Raw genomic sequence first — 19,020 nt, forward strand, 5'->3', positions numbered from 1 at the left:
TAAGGCTCTGCAGTTGACCCCGAGCATTTGCCTGTGTTATCACGTTGGAGTCTTGACTATCCACTTTTAATAGTGGACAAACTAAACCTTCGAGAAAAGATCTTGATCCAAGCCGTACAGCTATTCTGACCTGCAGCTCTTTGAGCTCAGCCCAGTTCTTACTGTGTTATGTGTTTCTTAAACTCAACTGTGAATCAGAACCAGCAAGGGAACTTTGAAACACATGGACGCTCAGACTGTACCTCATACCTGTCATTTCAACATACACAGGTGGGGTGGGATCCATGTATCAGTATTTTTTTAAGAAGTAAAGTTCAGAAACAACTGTGCTGTTATATTCAAGCAACTTATCAGGGCTGGCATGGCTTCAAGGATGTACATTTTTGAATTAGAAGATTAACTTAGTTCTCTTTTCTAATTCTAACAGTCTGTCTGTTCAAATGAATGTCTTATTTAGACACCCTTTTTGTAATTCATCAGCAACAGTCACCAAATGCAAAACCTGGTATTTCAAACCAAACAACAAATCCTAACCTAATGTATGTGTGACCTTTCTAGAGTCAGTGAATTCTTACCATCAACAGTTATCAGTTAAATAAGCAAACCATTAGCCCTCTAACAGAATAGCCAACATGTTTATTAATTTACCGCCAGTCAATTAATATTCATCATCACCATAAACCTGGGCCAAACTCACATGTATATATCTCATTTCCCCTCTGGCTAAGCACAAATTCCTCTTCAAAGAGTAATCCTCAAATATAATTATGTATCAAAAACAGATGCTAATAATCTTTTAAAACTATAAAAAAGAAATCCCCATCCTGGAACCTGCTCAGCCAACAAAACTTCATGTTCCCAACCAGTGTCTGCTGACCTCTCTCTGTCTTCCAGGAAAAGATCATGTTCTTTTTTACACACTGTATTCACCTTCATTCAGCCTGGGAAATTCAGTCTTTAATACCGAGAACAACAAGTTCAGAAACTAATTTTTGAGAAGTCCTTGTAACAAACAAAGACAAAAATTTTAAAACCATCTTTGGGGACAAAGCATTCCTGGTAAAGTACTACTTCTAAGCCTGTGTTGTCTTGTGATAGAAATGATAGAGTACATGTAGCTCTCATTCCCTGTAATTCTTTCAAAAGGAAGCAATTTTCAAGTCTAATGTGTTCCAAGAATACGACTTCATCCCCGTGGCCTGCATTGCCCTAAATGGGAAGGACGGAGCATTTTCTTGTTTTCAAAATCACATGCACTGTCCTGCATTTGCATTTTTCTGGGTGAAAGAGTCATGAGATGTTCAAGGGCAGAGGACCCAGTGTTCCTATTACTGCACTGAAGAGGTCCCTCCAGGCTGCACAGCTCCCCCCAGCTAGAAGTATAATTCCAAGTAAAAAGAACAAACAGCACACATTTCCAAATATACCATTTTTTCATAAATTTCAAGTAATGTCAGTGATTTACTGTGAGTCTTCACTACATCCAAAAGGAATGGGCAAGAGATGGGTTAGAATGACAGGTACACAGATGTCCCCTGCCAGGTGGTCAGAGGTTTATGAGACATATTACAAGGCCACCCAGGGCTTCCTAGGACTTGGCTACTGAACCCATTGTCCTGAACATACATGTTCACATCTGCTTCCCAGCTCTTACGGGAAGCCCAGGCTTACACTGCAGCGTGCCACAAAGAGCCTCATCCAAATTTGCAGTGAGGTCATTCCCGACATGTGTTACTCAGACAACATAAGCTTTTAGGACCCTGACACCGCCAGGCATCATCCAAGGAGCTGTGCAGTTGCACTGACTAGCTGACCAGAGCCTTCTCTTTCCCCTCTCTCGGCGACTCTACTCTCCAAGTTACGAAGGCCATGACTTGTCAGCCTTGTCCAGTATGTTCTGTTAGGTAGAAGTGCTATCTAGCTGTCAGAAAAGAAGCCAAGGAGCCCCGGGCTCTGAGTGAGAGGGAAAATCATAAACCCTCCTGGAGGCTCAAACTCACTCAGTTTCTGACGCGGGCTGAGCCTGAGTTTTCCAGGAGGGGAGTGGCTTTCCAGGTGTATCTGTTGACCCCTTGCTGAGTACAGGATCATGCTGAAATGGTAGATTGGCTTCAATAAGGTGTTGCTGTTAGTTTCACCTGTTTATTTTTATGTTTTAAAATGTGACCTCTGGGAAATGTGACGCGACCAGTGGGCTCACACTGTACATCTGTTGGACAGCCCGAATGGTGGCTGTGGATGCCTTGACTTAAGTAGTTGGGAGAAATCTTAAAGGCAAAACATGCTAAATATTAGTACTGTCCACCAGCCTGTCAGTACCTTATCAATGCTTACCAAGCCACTCTGCAACTTAATGGCTTAAAACAACACCTGTGAGGTCATCATTTCAGTGGGTCAGGAATTGGGATGTGGCTTCACTGTGTCCTCCTCTGGCTCAGTGTCTGTCACAGATGCGCACAGAGCATCAGTCAGGACCGTGGTCTCCTCAAGCTCCATTGTGGGAAGATCCACTTCCAAGCCCACTCTTGTGGTTGGCAGCAGAATTCAGTTTTTTCTGGGCTGCTGGGCAAGAACCTGAGTCCCTCTTGGCACTGTCTGAAGGATGCCCCTCACGTCCTTGCCTTGGGTACCAATGCACAGAACATGACAGCTTGCATCAAAGAGCAAGCCAAGAAGGCGGACAAAGAGCATGCATGCGGCATCCCACCAGGCCTTACACAAGGCAGTGAATACCAGGAGGCAGGGAGACTTCTTAGGGGCTGTTTAGCACAGAAGATCACAAAAATCCCATTTGCCCTTTACTCACCCACCTCATGCTTGCTCTACTTGGTCTAGCATGCTACCTGGGTGCCAGATTACTAATATATGAAGAAACTCTGCGATGCTCCAAGAGAAACTACAAACAGAGAGACTGTGGAGAACAAGAGTAAGAAGTGAGTAGATAAAGACAAGGGTGGAAAGAAGACATTTCACACAATGCCATTTTCCATTTGTGAAGTCTTGAGCCCTGTGTGTCTTCTTCCCTGGGGGATGAGCCCAAGGCTTTTTGCATGGTTAGGTGCTGTACCCCTGAGCTCCACCCCCAGCCCCATATGTGCATTTTGGGAGCTTGTTTTCCAATGATCTGGGCTCCACTGGTTGAATTAATGAGCAGTAGTTTGTAGCAGACACAGAGGTGAGAAGAGGGTCTCAGTTCTCCTTGGGATCCTGCCTTATGGGGAAGTAAATGCTGTGGTGAGATCCATAGAAATGCATACCAGCAGAGCATTTAAACGTCAGGACTTCAGGTGTCTACTATCTATCATATGCCCCCCAGGAATCCTGGGCATCATTTCACATTCAACATCAACTCCAATGTGAGCCAGCGCTACCCTCCCAGGTTCCCAGTTCCCTGGAATAACGTGAGCTTAGTTCTTCCAAACAGCTGCAGAGTGGAAGGTATCACCTTTTAATGAAAATCACCCTGGACAGCTGGTAGCACCCACCCTACCAGAGAAGTGGGCTTCAGGAAGAGTGAAATGAATTGTCTAGCATCTCCTCCCACATCCCAAGTACTACTAGAGATGTCAGCTGGGAATACCTGTGGAGGTGTGCTTGCATAACAAATAGGCCATTAAGCCAAGCTAATTGCTAGGATAGCTATTTGCATATATGAATATGTTTAATGGGGATTCATAAAGTTTTTCTCTGGTAGGTGGAGAAAGTAACAGCTCCTGCCATAGACGCAAATGTGAGCATCAAAGAACCCATTTAAAACTCAGAATTTTAAAAAATCATAAAATGAACCAAAATGAAATGAACTTTAAAGGATGCAGATCTTCTAAGGGCCCCAAATGACAAATAATTCCAGGGAAATCCTATTAATTAAAAACCACCACTCTGTGAAATGGCTGCCATTACAGAGACAGTGGTTAATGTTCCATCTGCAGTACCTGAGTAGGGTACAGATTAGCTTCAGAAGCTGCTGCCATCTGGTAAGAGCAGGCTGTTCTTTCTGCTTCCAGAAACATACAGAGCCCCAAGAAGGTGGGTACCAACTGCAGCATAAGTTCATCTCTCACTTGGATAAAAAAACAAATAATGAACACAGGGAAGTTATGATAATCACATGTTAAAGTTACAGGCATTGTGTTGGATTCCTGCCTCTCCTGAGAGCTACCAAGTGTACCTTCAGACAAGACAGTTGGTTCTGCTAAAGTTACGCATGCCAGAGCATCACAGTGTTGAGGCATTGAAAAGTAGGTAAAGTGACAATGCTGATTTGATTGTCACGAGGGAGAGGAACCAGCCCTGGGGGACAGTGTGCTTTCCATGGATTCCTGAGCCCAGGAGCACGTGAACACAGTGGTAGTGTGGGGCTTGGGTGATCGTTCTTCTGGTGGCAGTGAGGTGTGGTCATCTGTGTCTTTTACTTTCAGAAAGGGAAAGTCATTGGAGGGAGTAAGAAAATCACATGAATGTCCTTAGTCTGGGAACTTCCCAGGAATGGTCCTGTCTCATCGTTGCCTCTGCTGAACTCAGACAGGGTCCTCCCTCTTGGTATGGAATCAAGAGCTGCTAGTGGCTCAGTCTCTGGATCCCCGGTCCCCAGTATCAGAGATGTGAGATAATGTGCCCGAGATGATAGTTTTAAGACCTTCTTAAAGTGGATAGAATATAAATGACATGTTCAAAACCCTCCTTGTGTCCTTTAACTGTCACAGTACAGTTACCTGGATCGGACTCCACCGTGAAGTCGCCATGAGCCCAGGTTATTCTGTAACTCCAGCTGCACCCTGCTCTCTAACTGCAGTTTTAAAAGCTCAGTTCTGTTTCAGTGTCCCTGCTGTCATCAGACTTCAGGCTCCGCCAGAGAACTCCTGGCCACATGGCCCCCCACTGGCTCCCAGGCAGCCCTCTCTGTTTACCTAGCCTGTTGGCACATGTTCTATAGACAGAAAGCCACGTCAGACAGTCAGCATGGCAGCAGTTATATTCCTGCCCTCAGTCACAACGGAAGGTCACTTCAAAGGGGCCTCAAAGGAGGGTGTGCAGTTTTGTTTCAAGGCTTCGTTACGAAGACATCTTTATCAACTTGTTCACCCATGTGAGTGTCTTAAATGCATTCAGACCTGGTCCCGCACAGATCAAAAGGGACTATGGTTGTCCCTTGATATCCATGGGATGAGGTGGTTCAAGAATCTTCCTCTGATACCAACACCCATGGGTGCTCAAGCGCCTCACATAAAATGTTATAATAGTCACAAGTAGCCTGCTCACTCCCTCCCATATACTTTATATCATGTCTGGATTTATTATAATACCTAATACAATGTAAATGCTATATAAATAGGTGTTAAAATCTGTTGTGTAGGGAGTAAGAACATAAAGTCTGCGTGTTGCATACAAAGGCAGGTTTTTAGTATTTTCAGTCAGTGGTTGGTTGAGTTGGTGTGGTATCGGTAACCATGGATGCTGATTGAGGGCCCCGCTGCCGGATCCCATAGCAGGAACCTTCCAGGAAGTGTGTGAGGGCCTCTGGGAGGCCCTCTAAGACAGCTACCAGATTGTTCAGCCACCTGCGTGGCAGCAGAGCTAGGATTCATCTTGGGCCATGTCATCACCCCAGGAGCTCCCTGCGTGCTCGGACCCCTGCAAGCTGCTGCCCCTAGCAGTGCCCACCTCCCACCTTGGAGGGGTCACTGTGGGTTGAAGGAGGTCATGTCTAATAGTCACTCAGCGCGTCTGGGGCAAACATCATTCGGCAGTGAGAGCTGCTGAGAGTCAAGGACTCAAGGACTGTGAAAGAAAGGGACCCACGACAGGAAAGGGAGTGGCTCTGATGGGAGGGCACATCATCAGACAGGGAAGCCTGAGGGGTGCTTGGGGTGTCCGGGTGTGGAAGGCACCCATGTGGCCAAGCCCAGACTCCATCCTTAGCCCTGTAGAGGGTTAGTCCCACACCCCATACCCCGGGCCTGACCAACAGTCAGTTCTCATTGCCCTTTTATTCTTGACTGAATGCTTTTCTTTGTTTGCTGGTTAATAAACTTGTGCCATTCCAAGTTCTTTAGGAAATAGACACATGACAGAAACACTCCCCAGGCATTGGAGCTGGTCAGGATGGGGCCAGCACCACAGTGACGCTATTCACGTTCCCATGGTGGTGGCCCCAGCCAGCCTCTGCTTCCAGGCACCAAATCTGGACAGGTCTCGGGTCTTACAGGTGCCCTTCTCCAACCCTGTTTTATTGTTCAGCTGTGACCTCGGCGCGCTCCCAACCTTCCTAACCCTGAAGAGGCCACTCTGATATGACCAGCGTTAAGAGTAAGGCTTAGTGAGTAGTGAGCCAGACTCGAGTACAGGGGAAGCGAAAAGCATTTTCCTTCACAAGGGAGTCAGGGGCTCTGCCGGCTACCTCCAGGACACAGCAAAAGAGCCCCTGCTCCCGGATGGGGCTGGGAATCGAGCCTCAAAGACCACTGCAGGGCGTGTGGGTGGGTGGAGGGCAGTGTGGACATGTTTTGATAGTAGCACCAGCCAGGGTGGCTCTGGGAGTGTCTGTGGAGTATGCTCACAAAATACACTGAACGTTTACAGTTTTTAAAATTCATTAAAATAAGGGACACATTTCCACGAATCCCCCTCACTGTGAACACACTTACCTCACCATTCTTTGGTGGGGGATAGAACTCAGGACCTCCAGCTTGCCAGGCAGGTGCTGTGCCGCTGAGCTGTAAGCCCAGCCCCTCTCTCGCCATTCTTGTCACTTCCTGAGCAGTCCTGGGACACTTCTTTCATGAACGTCTTTAGTTGTACTATCGTGGCTTCCTGGAAGTTCTGGATTAATTCAAAAAGTTTCCATATCGTGGTCATTTTGGCTTGGGAGAAGGGCCCTAAGTTTCATGGTGCCAGATCTGGTGAATGCAGTGATAAGGTCACAGCACCATGTTTGTACGAGCTGCCTGTCCACTGAGTGGCCCTCAGCAGCAGTGTTCACTGTATTTTTATCACATTTCATAAAGATACAACCGAGAATTTTCAGAGCGGCTTCAGAAGGTGGCAAGAATGGTAGGACAAGGTATCAAAAGTGAGGGGAAATACTTTGAGGGGAGTTTAATGACAATGTGTCCTTTACTATAATAATTTTTTAATTTAAATACACACCATCTCTTTTGATCAACCCTTGTATAAGCTATTTAATGTGATGTTTCTATTGCTACTTTCTCATATTCTGAAATAGTCTGAAGTTTCATTCGAATTTCTCTGAAAGTCTCTCCTGAATGCAAAGTAGTTGTACATGTTTCTTGGCTTAGAGATGGTTCAAGTGTGTCCCCCAAAAGTTCATGTCCTGGAAGCTTGGTGCCCACTCTGGTTGTGGCAAGAGGTGGTAAGTCCTCAGTCAACTCTGTCACTGGGAACATCAGCTTCAGAAGGGATTCTGATCTCACATGATGCCATCTGCTGTGTCATGAGGTCACTAAAGGGCCCTTCACCAGAGCCCAGGGAGATCTTGGACTAGATTAGTCTCTTTCCCTTATAAAGTACCCAGCATCCCATATTTCATTACAGCAATAGAAAGCAGATGAATATACACAGGATCCTTTGTTTTTAGACCTCACCCAGAAACAAAATAAATTCATTTTTAATATGATGGATAAATTCAGTGATAGACTGGTTATTATTCACAAAGCAAAGTGGACTCCTAGCTGCTTTTCTTCTGAAAATAATAACAATGGTAGATGAGTTCCATCGTAGACAAGACAAGAGCCAAGACCCAAGAGATGACTTGGCTAGGATCTTGAGGTGTGAGGGGCAGTGGGAAGTTCAAACAGATGTGTCTTTGTGTACTGACACATGTCTTAGTCCACACTCTCTGGCTGTAACAAAACACCTGAGATCAGGAAAACTGTAAAGAATAGAAGCACATTTGGCTCACAGTTCTGGAGCAGAGGAGTCCAAGCACAAACAAGATCCTAGGAGTTAAGAACAAGGTGAAGGCCCTCATGCTGCACCATAACTTGGCAGAGGGCACTAATGCATCCTAGGGTCCCCACCCACATCGATTTATCTAGTAATAGTCATTTTATGAAATATACCACCAACATATGACTCTGAGAATTAACTTCTAAAACACCAACTTTGGAGGGTTCCATTCACATCATACCAACATGTGGAGCACATATTATTCTCTGTGCTGTTACTGTGCTACTCTCTGGAAACTTGGAGTAAAGCACAGTCTCCTCCCCCTTCCAAAGAGTCCTCTCATAAATCGCCAAGAGGTCCCTTCTCTTGAGGGCCAGTGGACGAGTCTGTAAGGTTAAGGAAATGAATGGCCTGCCCAAGGTATAGAGTAAGGGGGTGACACCATGCAGTCTCTGCCAGTATTCCCCGCATTGTTTGGTGTCTCACGAATAAAGAAATGCTACTCGCCAGCCTGTGAGGAGACCAGTCTGGTGTCCTAGTAAGGTAGTGGTTTCAATGGCATCCCAGAAATGACTTGGATTTGTCTCTGTGGTGCTGCCCAGAACAAAGAGAAACATTTTCCTACATTGTGAAGTGAAAGGAACAAATGCATTTCATGGACTCCTGGAATCTAAAGCAGCACTAGACCTTCAAGGTTGCTGAGTATAAACTTCACTTTGAAAATAGGGAGTGGTGGGCAGGGGTTCATTAAGTAACCAGGTGCATATACATAGTTGGGGCAGATGCTAGTAGCACCCTGCCCTGACAGCTCTTACCTTTAGTGCATCCCACAGGTCAGCAAAATGACTTATAAATTTTCACAGCTATATAACTGATGATAAATCTGTAATTGGCCTTTAAAAGATCCTAAGCACATTTTGGGGACAGTCTTCCAAAGCTGACTTGAAAGAGAAGAGTGAGGTGTTTAAGTACACGGCGGGGCACCCCCAGACAGGTGCCTGGAGCCTCAGGCTTTATGCAGAGTGAACCCTTCTCCCTGACTCCCTGGCAGAACCACTCAGCTGCTACTGAGTGCTTTTCTATGATGCACTTGTGAGGAAGAGGTCTTTGGGAAAGAATAAACCTGTGAGCTGTTAGTCCATGAAGAAACAACTCAGCAGTTCCTGGCAAGCGTGTGATTTTTTTTTATCATCAGGAATGATCGTGTGAAGTTGTGTCCCCTGCCCTCCTCACTCTGGCCTCTTTCAGGATGAAGCTGAGGTCCCTAGGGGTAGAATGTGGCTTTCCTGGGTGCAGGTGCTCCCTCTCGGGTGGTGGTCCTCACCCAGCAGCACTGTCAGGCATGTGCTCAATGCAGCTGTCTCTCACACTCAAGCTCGTAGCTTTGTGGCTCTCAGCAGAGCTCCGCTCGTTCTGTCTTACTCTTCACCATGAATGTCCCTGGGCAGCGTTGGGATGCAGCTTAACCCTTGGAGGAGAAAAACACTGAGCAAGTCACTGTAGAATGACCACTACCCCGGGAAATGCCCCTGTTTGGCCCTGAAACAGCATATCCTTAGCTAACCCACCCCCACCGTGACTATCGTGAGAGTTAATTTTCATCATGCAATTGTCTGCTATGTCCTAAGTGCATCAGAGAAAAAGCACATAAAAAGGAAAGGAAAAAAAAATATTAGGAAATCAAATAGACTTATTATTGAAATGTTGCTCTTATCAAGATGATATTTTGGCATTGAATTATTTTGAATCTGCTAAGTTTCTGTGCCTCTTTGTTCCCTTTTTCAGAATGCTAGAAGATGACCTTAAGCTAAGTAGTGATGAAGATGAGAGTGAACAGGTAAGATTTTTCTTGCGTACTGCCATCCTTGGGTTGAGATGTGGGTACCACTTACCCTGCGGCCTGGGTTGGGTGTGACCGAGCTGTGGAAACAGAATTGTGCTGCTTGTGCTCCTGAGCATTGCTTTGCTAATTACAAGCTTTTGTGCAGTTGGACTAGTATGTTAAAATATCTCAGCCTTCGTTGCCTTTAAAGCTTTAATTCTGTGATTATGACAAGGAAGCTAGCTAGGAGTGGGCTTCTGAGAAACAGAACTCCCTCCCTTTTTTGCTGGCAAAGCTCCCTGGGCTTCTAGCTCTGAAACATGTGACCTTCGCCTCATCCGTATGCAGCAGGCAAGCTGTAACATTAAATATTAAGGAGTCTTATACAGATATTATTAACACAGAGAAAGCAAAACGCAGAGGTGAGCTAAAGTGATGAATAAAAAATAATCACACACAGTCTAGGCTGTTTGTCTTAAATGATAGATGTGCTTGAAATATTCTCCCTCGCTCTTGATTTATCAGCTTGAGACCGCAGTCCGGGGAGTTTTAACTGATCAGTAACTGATCAGTCAGTTAAGGTGAAAAACTACCCACTTAACATTCATCACTCTAACTTCCGCATCTCAAGAAATGTTTGTATTTTAAAGCAAGTTTGAAAACACTGAAGACAGATTTCCCTACACTTCGGTTGCCTTTTTCTCCTCACCCGCACTGTACTTTGTCAAGCCTGGATAAACTACATGGGTGGAAAGAAGACTCTGAGAGGTTTATTATGAGTCATTTTTACATGCAATGAAAACACTGCACTTAGGCCCCTCAGCTGAGTTTGGAGCATGAAACCTAACACAAAGGCGCTGTGAAATGCTGCCGCCTAGACATGTAAACACAAATAATGTACAGCCAGAGCAAGCAGGGGTGAACGGAAAGCCAAAGGAGCATTTGCAGGGAAGATGTCTGTGCAGTGTGGCATGGGGTCGCAGGAGACAGAGATTCCTCACCTTGTGAGAGAGGCCTAGGCGACTCAAAGAATCTGGAACCCAGATAGGCAAGCGAAGAACACCCCGAGAGGCAGAACTGGTTGGTGGAACAAGAGGGCCATCTGGAGTTTTTTACAGATTGCTCCGGCGTGGGCACCCCAGGCATTCGGGTCCCACAACTCAGCGATCTTAGCAGGAAGTGGAAGAGTGTCACTCCTGATTTTGGTTCCTTGTCTAAGAGATTAAATGCAGATGATTTCAGCCCTTTGTGTTTTATCTGGCTGAGAGGTTGAGATCAGTATGGTATCGTGTCAAGTGTGTGAAGTATGCATACTTTATATTAAGAAAAAGGAACATTTTTTAATTTGGAAATACTTCATGAGCTGTTTCCAGGAAATATTCCCAATGAAAACTCATGGTAAACATTCACTAGGCACTCACTCTGAAACAACAAACCCTTTCAGTAGACTCCCTGGCTCTATAAACTACTCCTTTCCCATCTGCAACCATTGATAATATTGTACTAAGAATATCCAGGCCAGAGCCTTTACTCTTGCATTTAATGCCTGTGCAATATAAGGAACTGATGTAAGGAGCGATTCGTAGACAGTAATCTCGGTGGCAAAATTAAGACTCCAGGGAGTGGTTTTATAAATCGTGGTTTAAGTTACTGCTGTAACACTAATTATATAAAGTTGTTCTGTTTTGACCTAGAATCACACCCTGGTCTAATCACAAAAAACATTATTTCCTTACTTTTAAAAAAGCCTCATGATATGGTATTTTGTTCGTTCAAGGATCCAAATAAGATCCCCCCCCCAAAAGAATGTAGCATATGCACGCGTGCAACGCACGTACACACTCTTCATTTTTCTCTTTCCAACATTGTGAGATGAGGGGACATTTATCATAAGTGATTTCCCTTGGCATAATCAGAATCCGTACGAGAAACTTCACTCGTCCTTCCCTGCCTCGTACACCTAGCCCCCCACGCTAAGACCCTGAACCTTTCCTTACTTGCACCTTACGTTCTGTCTTTCTGGGTGTTCTGGTCCCTTGAATAAGCAGATGTCCTCAATCGTCTCAGGTTTCCGCACCTGTCTGCCCTCCCACCCACAGCCTGACCTCCTGTGCCCGTGAACATTCCTGTCTAATGCTGCCTGCCCGCCTCCCTGTGCTCTGGGAGCGAAAGACAGCAGTCAAGTTCATAGGAGCCTTCTCCCAGGGTTCACATCCTGGCTCTGCTATTCCATAGCTTTGCAGCCTTGGTCTGGCCCACAACTGCTCTGTACTTCAGGGCTCCATCAGGAACCTGGAATGGATGTTTGATCCCCAGGCTGGCCACTTCCTCAGAATCTCACATCACCTGACATCTTCAGGTCTCCAGATCCAGTAAGCAACATTTGCTTGCTTTTCATTGTTTATAGAAATGATTTAAAAAATCAGTCTGGGCATGGTAGAACATGCCTCCAATGCCAGCTACTCAAGAGGCTGAGGTGGGAGGATTACAGAAGACTAGGATTTCCAGACTAACCTGGGCAACATAGCAAAGTCCTATCTCAAATTTAATTAATTAATTAATGAACAATAAAATTGAATAAAATAAACGTCAGAACAGTACAAGTGCCTTAAGTATCCAGTTTGTTAAATATTCATTAAACAGTCATGTAACTAGTATTCAGATGGAGAGATAGACATGAAAAGCCTCCCCCCAACCCCACCCAGTCGCCAGCTTCCAGAAGAATAATCACTCTCCCATGTTCTACCACCACAGAGTAATTGGGATCATAAAGCATGTTCTCTTTGTGTCTGGCTTCTTCTATTCAAACATGATTTGTGATTGTTCTTTTTGATTCTGTGTTGTATTCCATAGTGTGCATATATCATAATTTACCTATTCCACTGCTAGTAGAGGGGGATTTGGGGTATCTAACAGTGATTATTATCAGCATTCTTCTGTGGCTCTTTTGTTAGAATATGGAAACATTTCTGTTGAGTCTACACCCAAATGTATAAATGCTGAGGGACATTGGTAAATCACCCTACACCATCGTTGTACTGATGGACATTCGCACCAGCCTTGGAGGAGGATTTCCACTGTTCCCCATCCTCCCCTGCCATTCATCTTCTGGATTTCACAAGATAGATGAGCCTTCACTTTTCTGTTTTGCACTGTATTGGTCTAGGTTTGATACTATGGTAGTGCTAGCCTTATAAGACAAGTCAGGAGGTATCCCCAGCTTGTCTCTTTTCCCAAAGATATTTTGTGAAAGTTGATGTTAATTCATCTTTGGAAGAATTCTCCAGTGAAACCATGCAGGCTTGGAAATTTTTTAAATTTACAAATCCTATCTCCTTGTTGGTTGTAGAGCTTCTCAGGCTATCTGCTACTGGCTAAGCCATAGTAATGTGTGCTCTTTAAGCAAGCATATCCATGTTTATGAGTATGGGTTTGTCCTTGACTTGATGACAGTGACGTCTTGATGCCTGCAGAATCTGGAGTGATAGCCTCTGTTGCATTTCTGACATTCATCACCTTCCTACCTACTCTTTCTTAATTTTTTATCAGTCTTACTAGAAATTTATTGGCTAAATTTTTTGGACTAGCTTTTGGGTCCTTGATACTCAGTTCACGAACTTAATTCTTTCAGGATTCTGATCACAGAATGCATTCCACAAATTAAATTTGTGAACCTAGATACTACTGTATAACTTTTCTGTTCCCAAGGTCACTGATTTCTTATCTTTATCATTTCCTCTTTTGGGGGGCAGGGGTACCTACTTCGCTCTTTTTCTTTTTTGTCAAAAAAGTTTAGATTACTGATTGGAAACATGCCCTCTTTTATGATGTAAGCATTTAGTGCTATGCATTTTGTCTCAGTGTGCTATAGTTTTATCTCACGAATTTTGACTTATTGTGTTTTTACTGAAAGTCAGTTTAATGAGACTTCTTCGATTCATGGATTATGAATAAGTGTTTTTTTTTTATTTCCGAGTGTTCAGAGAACTTCTTTAATCTTACTTTCATTGGTTTCTAGTTTTGTTCCATGATGGTCAAAGAAATCAAACATATTCTGTGTGGTTTCAATTGGTAGAAATTTGTTGAGGATTTTTCTATGAGGTCTGCATTGGTATGTTTTATAGGTACTTGAAAGAATGTGAATTCTGCTGGGGTTTGGGAAAGTGCTGTATAAATATTAATTATGTCATGTTTGATGTTTTGAGTCTTCTATATATTTTCTGACTTCCTATTTACTCTGTCAGTTGCTGAGAGAGTAATAATTGTGGATTTATTTCTCCTTTCCATTCTACCAGTCTTTTCTCTTCGTGTATTTTACAGCTGTGTTACTTGGTACATATGCACTCAGGATTGCTGTGTCTTGGTAGATTGACTCTTTTATCATTTTGTAATGTCCCAGTCTAGCTCCGGTCATTTTCTTTCCTCTGAAGTGTACTTTTTTTGATATCAAGAGAGATATTCTTGCTTTCTTTGGACAAATGCTTGCATACTATAACTTTTCATTCTTTTATTTTCAAACTACATACATTGTTGAATTTGAAGTTTCTTATAGACAGCATATATTCATCATATCTTTTTCTACTCTGCCAATTCCTGTATTTTAATTGATATTATTTAGACCATTTACATTTAATGAAATCATTGGTACCTTAAGACTCAAGTATGACACTTTGGTTTATTGTTTTGTTTTGTTTTCTGTTTTTCCATTTGTACTGTATTTACTATTTTCCTGCGAGTTCCTTTAACATTTTGAAGAATTCCGCTTTGATTTATCTATAATGTTTTTGTATGTATTCCTTTGTATAGCTTTTGTAGCTATTACATTATACAGAAAGATATTTACAGTTCACTGGGGTGTGGTTATTTTCTAAGTTTTCTCCTTTAAGTTCATATAATTACTTCCATGACAGACTTGATAACAGCAGATAATACAGAATTTAGTTTTCTATCTTCTCGCATGAACAACCAGAATCTAATTCTGTGTCTTTTTCAGCTTCATGTCCCTAATGCATACTCAGGCTGAATGGCTTCTAATATGAAAGACTAATTTTCCTACTACCTCTTTTACCTTCATTCATCCTCCTGCTTCTCTCCTCTGACAAGTTGATGCTGCCCTGCTCCTGTTGAAAGTCTGTCCCAGTTACTTGGGAATTTGTTCTTGTGCTTCCTTTATGCTCTGCTGCTGCACCAGAACTACCCCTCCTGAACCATCAGTGATCTCCATGGAGACCTCTGTCTAGTCTCCCGTCTTAACAGACTGATAACATTGAAAACCGTTCCTCATCCTTAGGGGAGTCTTAAAACCACACTCTCCTGGCCTATTTCCTGGCCCTCTGGCTGTTTCTTCTCAGGATCCTTTGCTGAGTGCTGCATTTTGGAACCTTTCCCTCTTCATCCCTGACTTTGTTTTCTCCAGTTTCACTCTTTCTCAGTGATCTCATTCCTTCCAGTGACCTTAAGTTTTAATAAACTGGAAATTTCTGGAGTTGTAGCCTCAACTCAGAACTCTCTTCTGAACCACAGACTTCCTTAACTTTTCCACTCAGATATCTTGAAGCCTTTCACATTTCATCTGTGCTCTTTGCCATCCCCTTTACCCGGGCACACAAGTATGTTCCTCTTGTGAATCTTCCCAGTTCCAAAGCTGCACTGCCAGATGCCCAACTGGTCAGGCCCAGAAACACAGGGTTCATCCTGGATCAAAGCAAGTCAATCCTTAGTCTGTACTTGTAAGTGGTTTCACCTGGAATAAAATGCAGATCTTGCAGTGCGGCCACCACTACCCTGGACAAGCTGGTTTTGTCCAAGACTTCCTTTCACTCACAGCACTTAAGCCATGTGGACCTCCATTGGATCTTCCACCAAGCCAAGCTTAGCTGCATTTGGGCTTTCACTGGCCTTCACTTTCTCAGTTTTTGCTGGATTAGCATCTACTCATCTTGGAGAACCACATATTGTACTTCCCCAGGAAGCCCTCCTCCTGACCTAAGTGAGATCCCTGGTCCCTCCTCCTCGCAGTAGCTAATCTTTCTCCTAGATCTCGCAGTGTTAGTTGCATATACTAGTATACTAGTATCTTTAAAATATCTACCTCTTCCAACTAAATTGTGTGTTTCCTGAAGGCAGAGACTTCAGCACAGTAGAAATGCTAAATATTTGTAGAATGGAACCATGAATAAGTGCACAGTGTTGCACTGAATCAGAACTATTTCCTGCTGCCCAACGTGAAGCATCAAAGATGACCCATTGCCCTACCATTATTTCTTCCAGTGAACACTCTGACTCTTCAAATCAGTCTTAGCCAATATCAAACAAAGTACAGAAAGGACAAAAATATGAGGTCCAAGATCATAAATCAGCTATAGGTGAGTCCACAAATAATCCACTTAACTGGGGAGAAAACATCTACCCAGTCTCCATGGAAACACCTATAGCTGCTTCTTATATGTGCTCACATCAAGCCATATTGAGGTTGTAATTTACAAGTTACCTCAAACAGAAGTCTCCAAAACCAACAGGATGGGCATCTCCATTACCTTCCCTTTCAAAAAATAACAAGAGTTTTGACTACTGCCTCGCAGAGCTGAGACTGTGACAATATTTATTTAGGAAGTTTGCAAATAGCACAGAAATGGAATGATCGCTTCCACAGTTCTTATACCTAATGAGGTTCAAAGTGGAAATAGCACAAAAGATTTGAGAATCACTTTTCTTGTTGGAGTGAATGGGGGATGTGGAACAGTTGTAGCAGATTGGTTGGATCTCTGATCTGTAACTCTTGATTTCACAGTTTCAAAGGCCAGTGGGTCCATGGAAGCACATGATGGAATTAGAAGATGTAAGGCAAAGAAATGGTTCCTGAAGGCACTCAACCTTACAGGAATTTTTTAAATGGATTTTGAGGGGAGAAATGAATTGTACCATATGCCTTCCCATTTGGTCAAAAACTGAGCTCTGCCTCTCAAGCGAGGAAAGTTTGTGAGGTTAGAGATGGCCAATACCTAGATGGAGTCAGATGGCTAAGGCTGGAGGAAGGAGACACATGATTGAGACTTTAAGCAGCAGCCCAGACAGTGTGCACTGCCAGCAGTGTTTCCAAGATGACAAATGCAAGGATTAGGAAGAATAAGAGAATGGGCACCCAAATCGCATGGCCAGAGCCATGCCTGCAGCTTCTGGTAATCACATATTGGGCATGCATTTAATTTTAATTATATAAATACATTTTTTAAAAAATGAATGTGGTTTATCCACTTTAAAACTGACTGTTTTAATTTCACAGGCAGCTATCATTGGATATAATCCATAGAGGGAAATTTCCCTGTTGGCCTAATTTACATCTTGCACAAAGAAAGAAAGTTACCTTTTAATCCCCAATCAATATTTAGAGAGCATACAATTAATTTAATAGCTATCTGGTTCATTAACATAAATCTGCAAGCTAAAGAGCCAATTATTTTCTTATTTATAATGCACAGAGTCATAATCAGGTCTGTCAAAAAGCATGGAGAGCCTTACTGCATCAAGATGTCAAGACTGTAGGTGAGGCTGCCCTCAGGCCACACTGCAGTTCTGGTTGTATTTTGTTTCCTTGGGATTCTTAAGGAGAGGCGGAAGGATCTCAGTGCTCTGTTCTTTGCCACAGAGGTCGCAGGGTGACTCATACCAGCTCTTGGGTGTGCTATTCAAAGCAGATCGCCAGTTGTAATGGGAGCGCTCCATTTTTCCCCTGTTCCATTTTAATATGACAATTGCATAGCAGAAAGCAGAGCTTTTAAAACAGAACCTCTAAAGCCACCGACCGCGTCTGTCAATCACCGACCACACGAATTAGCTGAACGCAATGCAGGCGTGGAATAAAAACACACAGGCAGTTTTTGCAGCCCAAATCTACTTTCCTAGGTGCATTTTTCTTCTCGGGATCAGCATGGTTGATGCTGAAGTTCTTGGCCTGTGAAAATTTATTACCCACAGAGTCGATCTGCATTCAGGCAGCCAAGTCTGAATAAATAGAGTCATTGTGCTTGTCTGGGATTTGTGGCCAGAGTTCATCCCATCAGCGTGACATTCACATCCCAGGAGATTCATAAAAGCCAACACCCTGGTATGTGCTCTCCAATGCTGCCAAAATTGTGTAGAATTATATAAACAGAAGTTGAAGCAGTAATCAGGACCAGGTTTGCAGGGAAAGCCTTCAAAAATCAAGTTTCTCCTCCATGAGAAATGAACCGTCCCGTCGATGTTATTTGTAGCCAACCAGAGTGAGACAACTTTGACATAAATCATTCCAGGAATATCTTGTATACCTACTATGCACCAAAACCCATGCAAGAGGCTGGCTTGTTGGTCTGGAATGATTTGCACATTAGTAATACACTTTATGATAATTTTACCACAAAAATTTTAAGTATACTTTCAATGCCAGGAAATGCTTTGCCCTAAGTGACTGTAGAAAGAAGTTTACATGCCTTATATTAAACCTAATAGCAACATCGGGAAGAAGGGTCGCATTATGTTTGTTTTTATTTTTAGCCCTGCATAATCTTATACCCAGTTAGATACTCAATTTGATCTACCAATGATCTGGTTTCTTTTCAATATAGAAATACAAGAATAACCATAACTGGACACAGCTGCCTGCTGGGTCTTTATTATCTGTATAGGAAGTAATCACATATTTGAATCTTCATTCACAATTCATGAAATTTAAATGGTTAGGAGGAGGGTTAGTTGTGTAACCAACCTACAGCTTAGTTGCATAACTGTATTTTATAAATAAAATTTTACTATTACCAGAAGTAAATGAACATTCATTACATCATACCACTCTGAATAAACATTTGTGATCACCACTACAATAATTCACATGTGCACCCAAAAAATTGTCTTTCTATGTTAATTTGCTATAGTTTCCAAACCTGAAATGGTCAGCCAGCTTAAATATCACTGAACAAAGATGTACAAAAATAAAATAAATTTTGAGACCTCTTCCTATCCAATTGAGATATATGTAAATTTATATGTGTCCAACTAACCCAGGCCATGAGACATGCCTAGGTTCTGCATGAAGACCCAAGATGTAAATCTATAAAATGAGAAAATTCTATAAAAATTAAAAGATGACCCAATAAATTTGGACAAGCCTACAGTTAACACCAAAAAATGGGAGACAGTGGTATTTGTTCATTGCAGAATTCATAGCAGGAGCTGCATTTTTGGAGCTAAGCCAAGGTTTTGTTAACAGAGGATATCAACAGTGCCCTCCCAGACTCTGTACTGATGGTCGAGGGGCA

At 43.1% G+C, this 19,020-nt stretch overlaps 1 protein-coding gene and 1 long non-coding RNA gene across 13 annotated transcripts in view; one reads left to right on the forward strand and one right to left on the reverse strand.

Moving 5' to 3' along the window:
- Aff3 (ALF transcription elongation factor 3) overlaps positions 1-19,020 on the forward strand; it is a 502,385-nt gene that overhangs the window by 391,633 nt on the left and 91,732 nt on the right. For all 12 annotated transcript variants that reach the window (XM_063229843.1, XM_063229847.1, XM_063229844.1 and 9 more), the window contains one exon: positions 9,691-9,742. In XM_063229843.1, coding sequence (XP_063085913.1) covers positions 9,691-9,742 — 52 coding nt within the window. The remainder of the gene's footprint in view (positions 1-9,690; positions 9,743-19,020) is intronic.
- Positions 1-19,020, reverse strand: part of LOC134471354 (uncharacterized) — a 55,654-nt gene that overhangs the window by 13,473 nt on the left and 23,161 nt on the right. The gene's annotated exons all lie outside the window — the stretch shown is intronic.

Source organism: Cavia porcellus, unplaced genomic scaffold (assembly GCF_034190915.1).
Source record: "Cavia porcellus strain 051 isolate PalLab524CR breed Dunkin Hartley unplaced genomic scaffold, mCavPor4.1 scaffold_18, whole genome shotgun sequence".
NCBI lineage: Eukaryota > Metazoa > Chordata > Mammalia > Rodentia > Caviidae > Cavia > Cavia porcellus.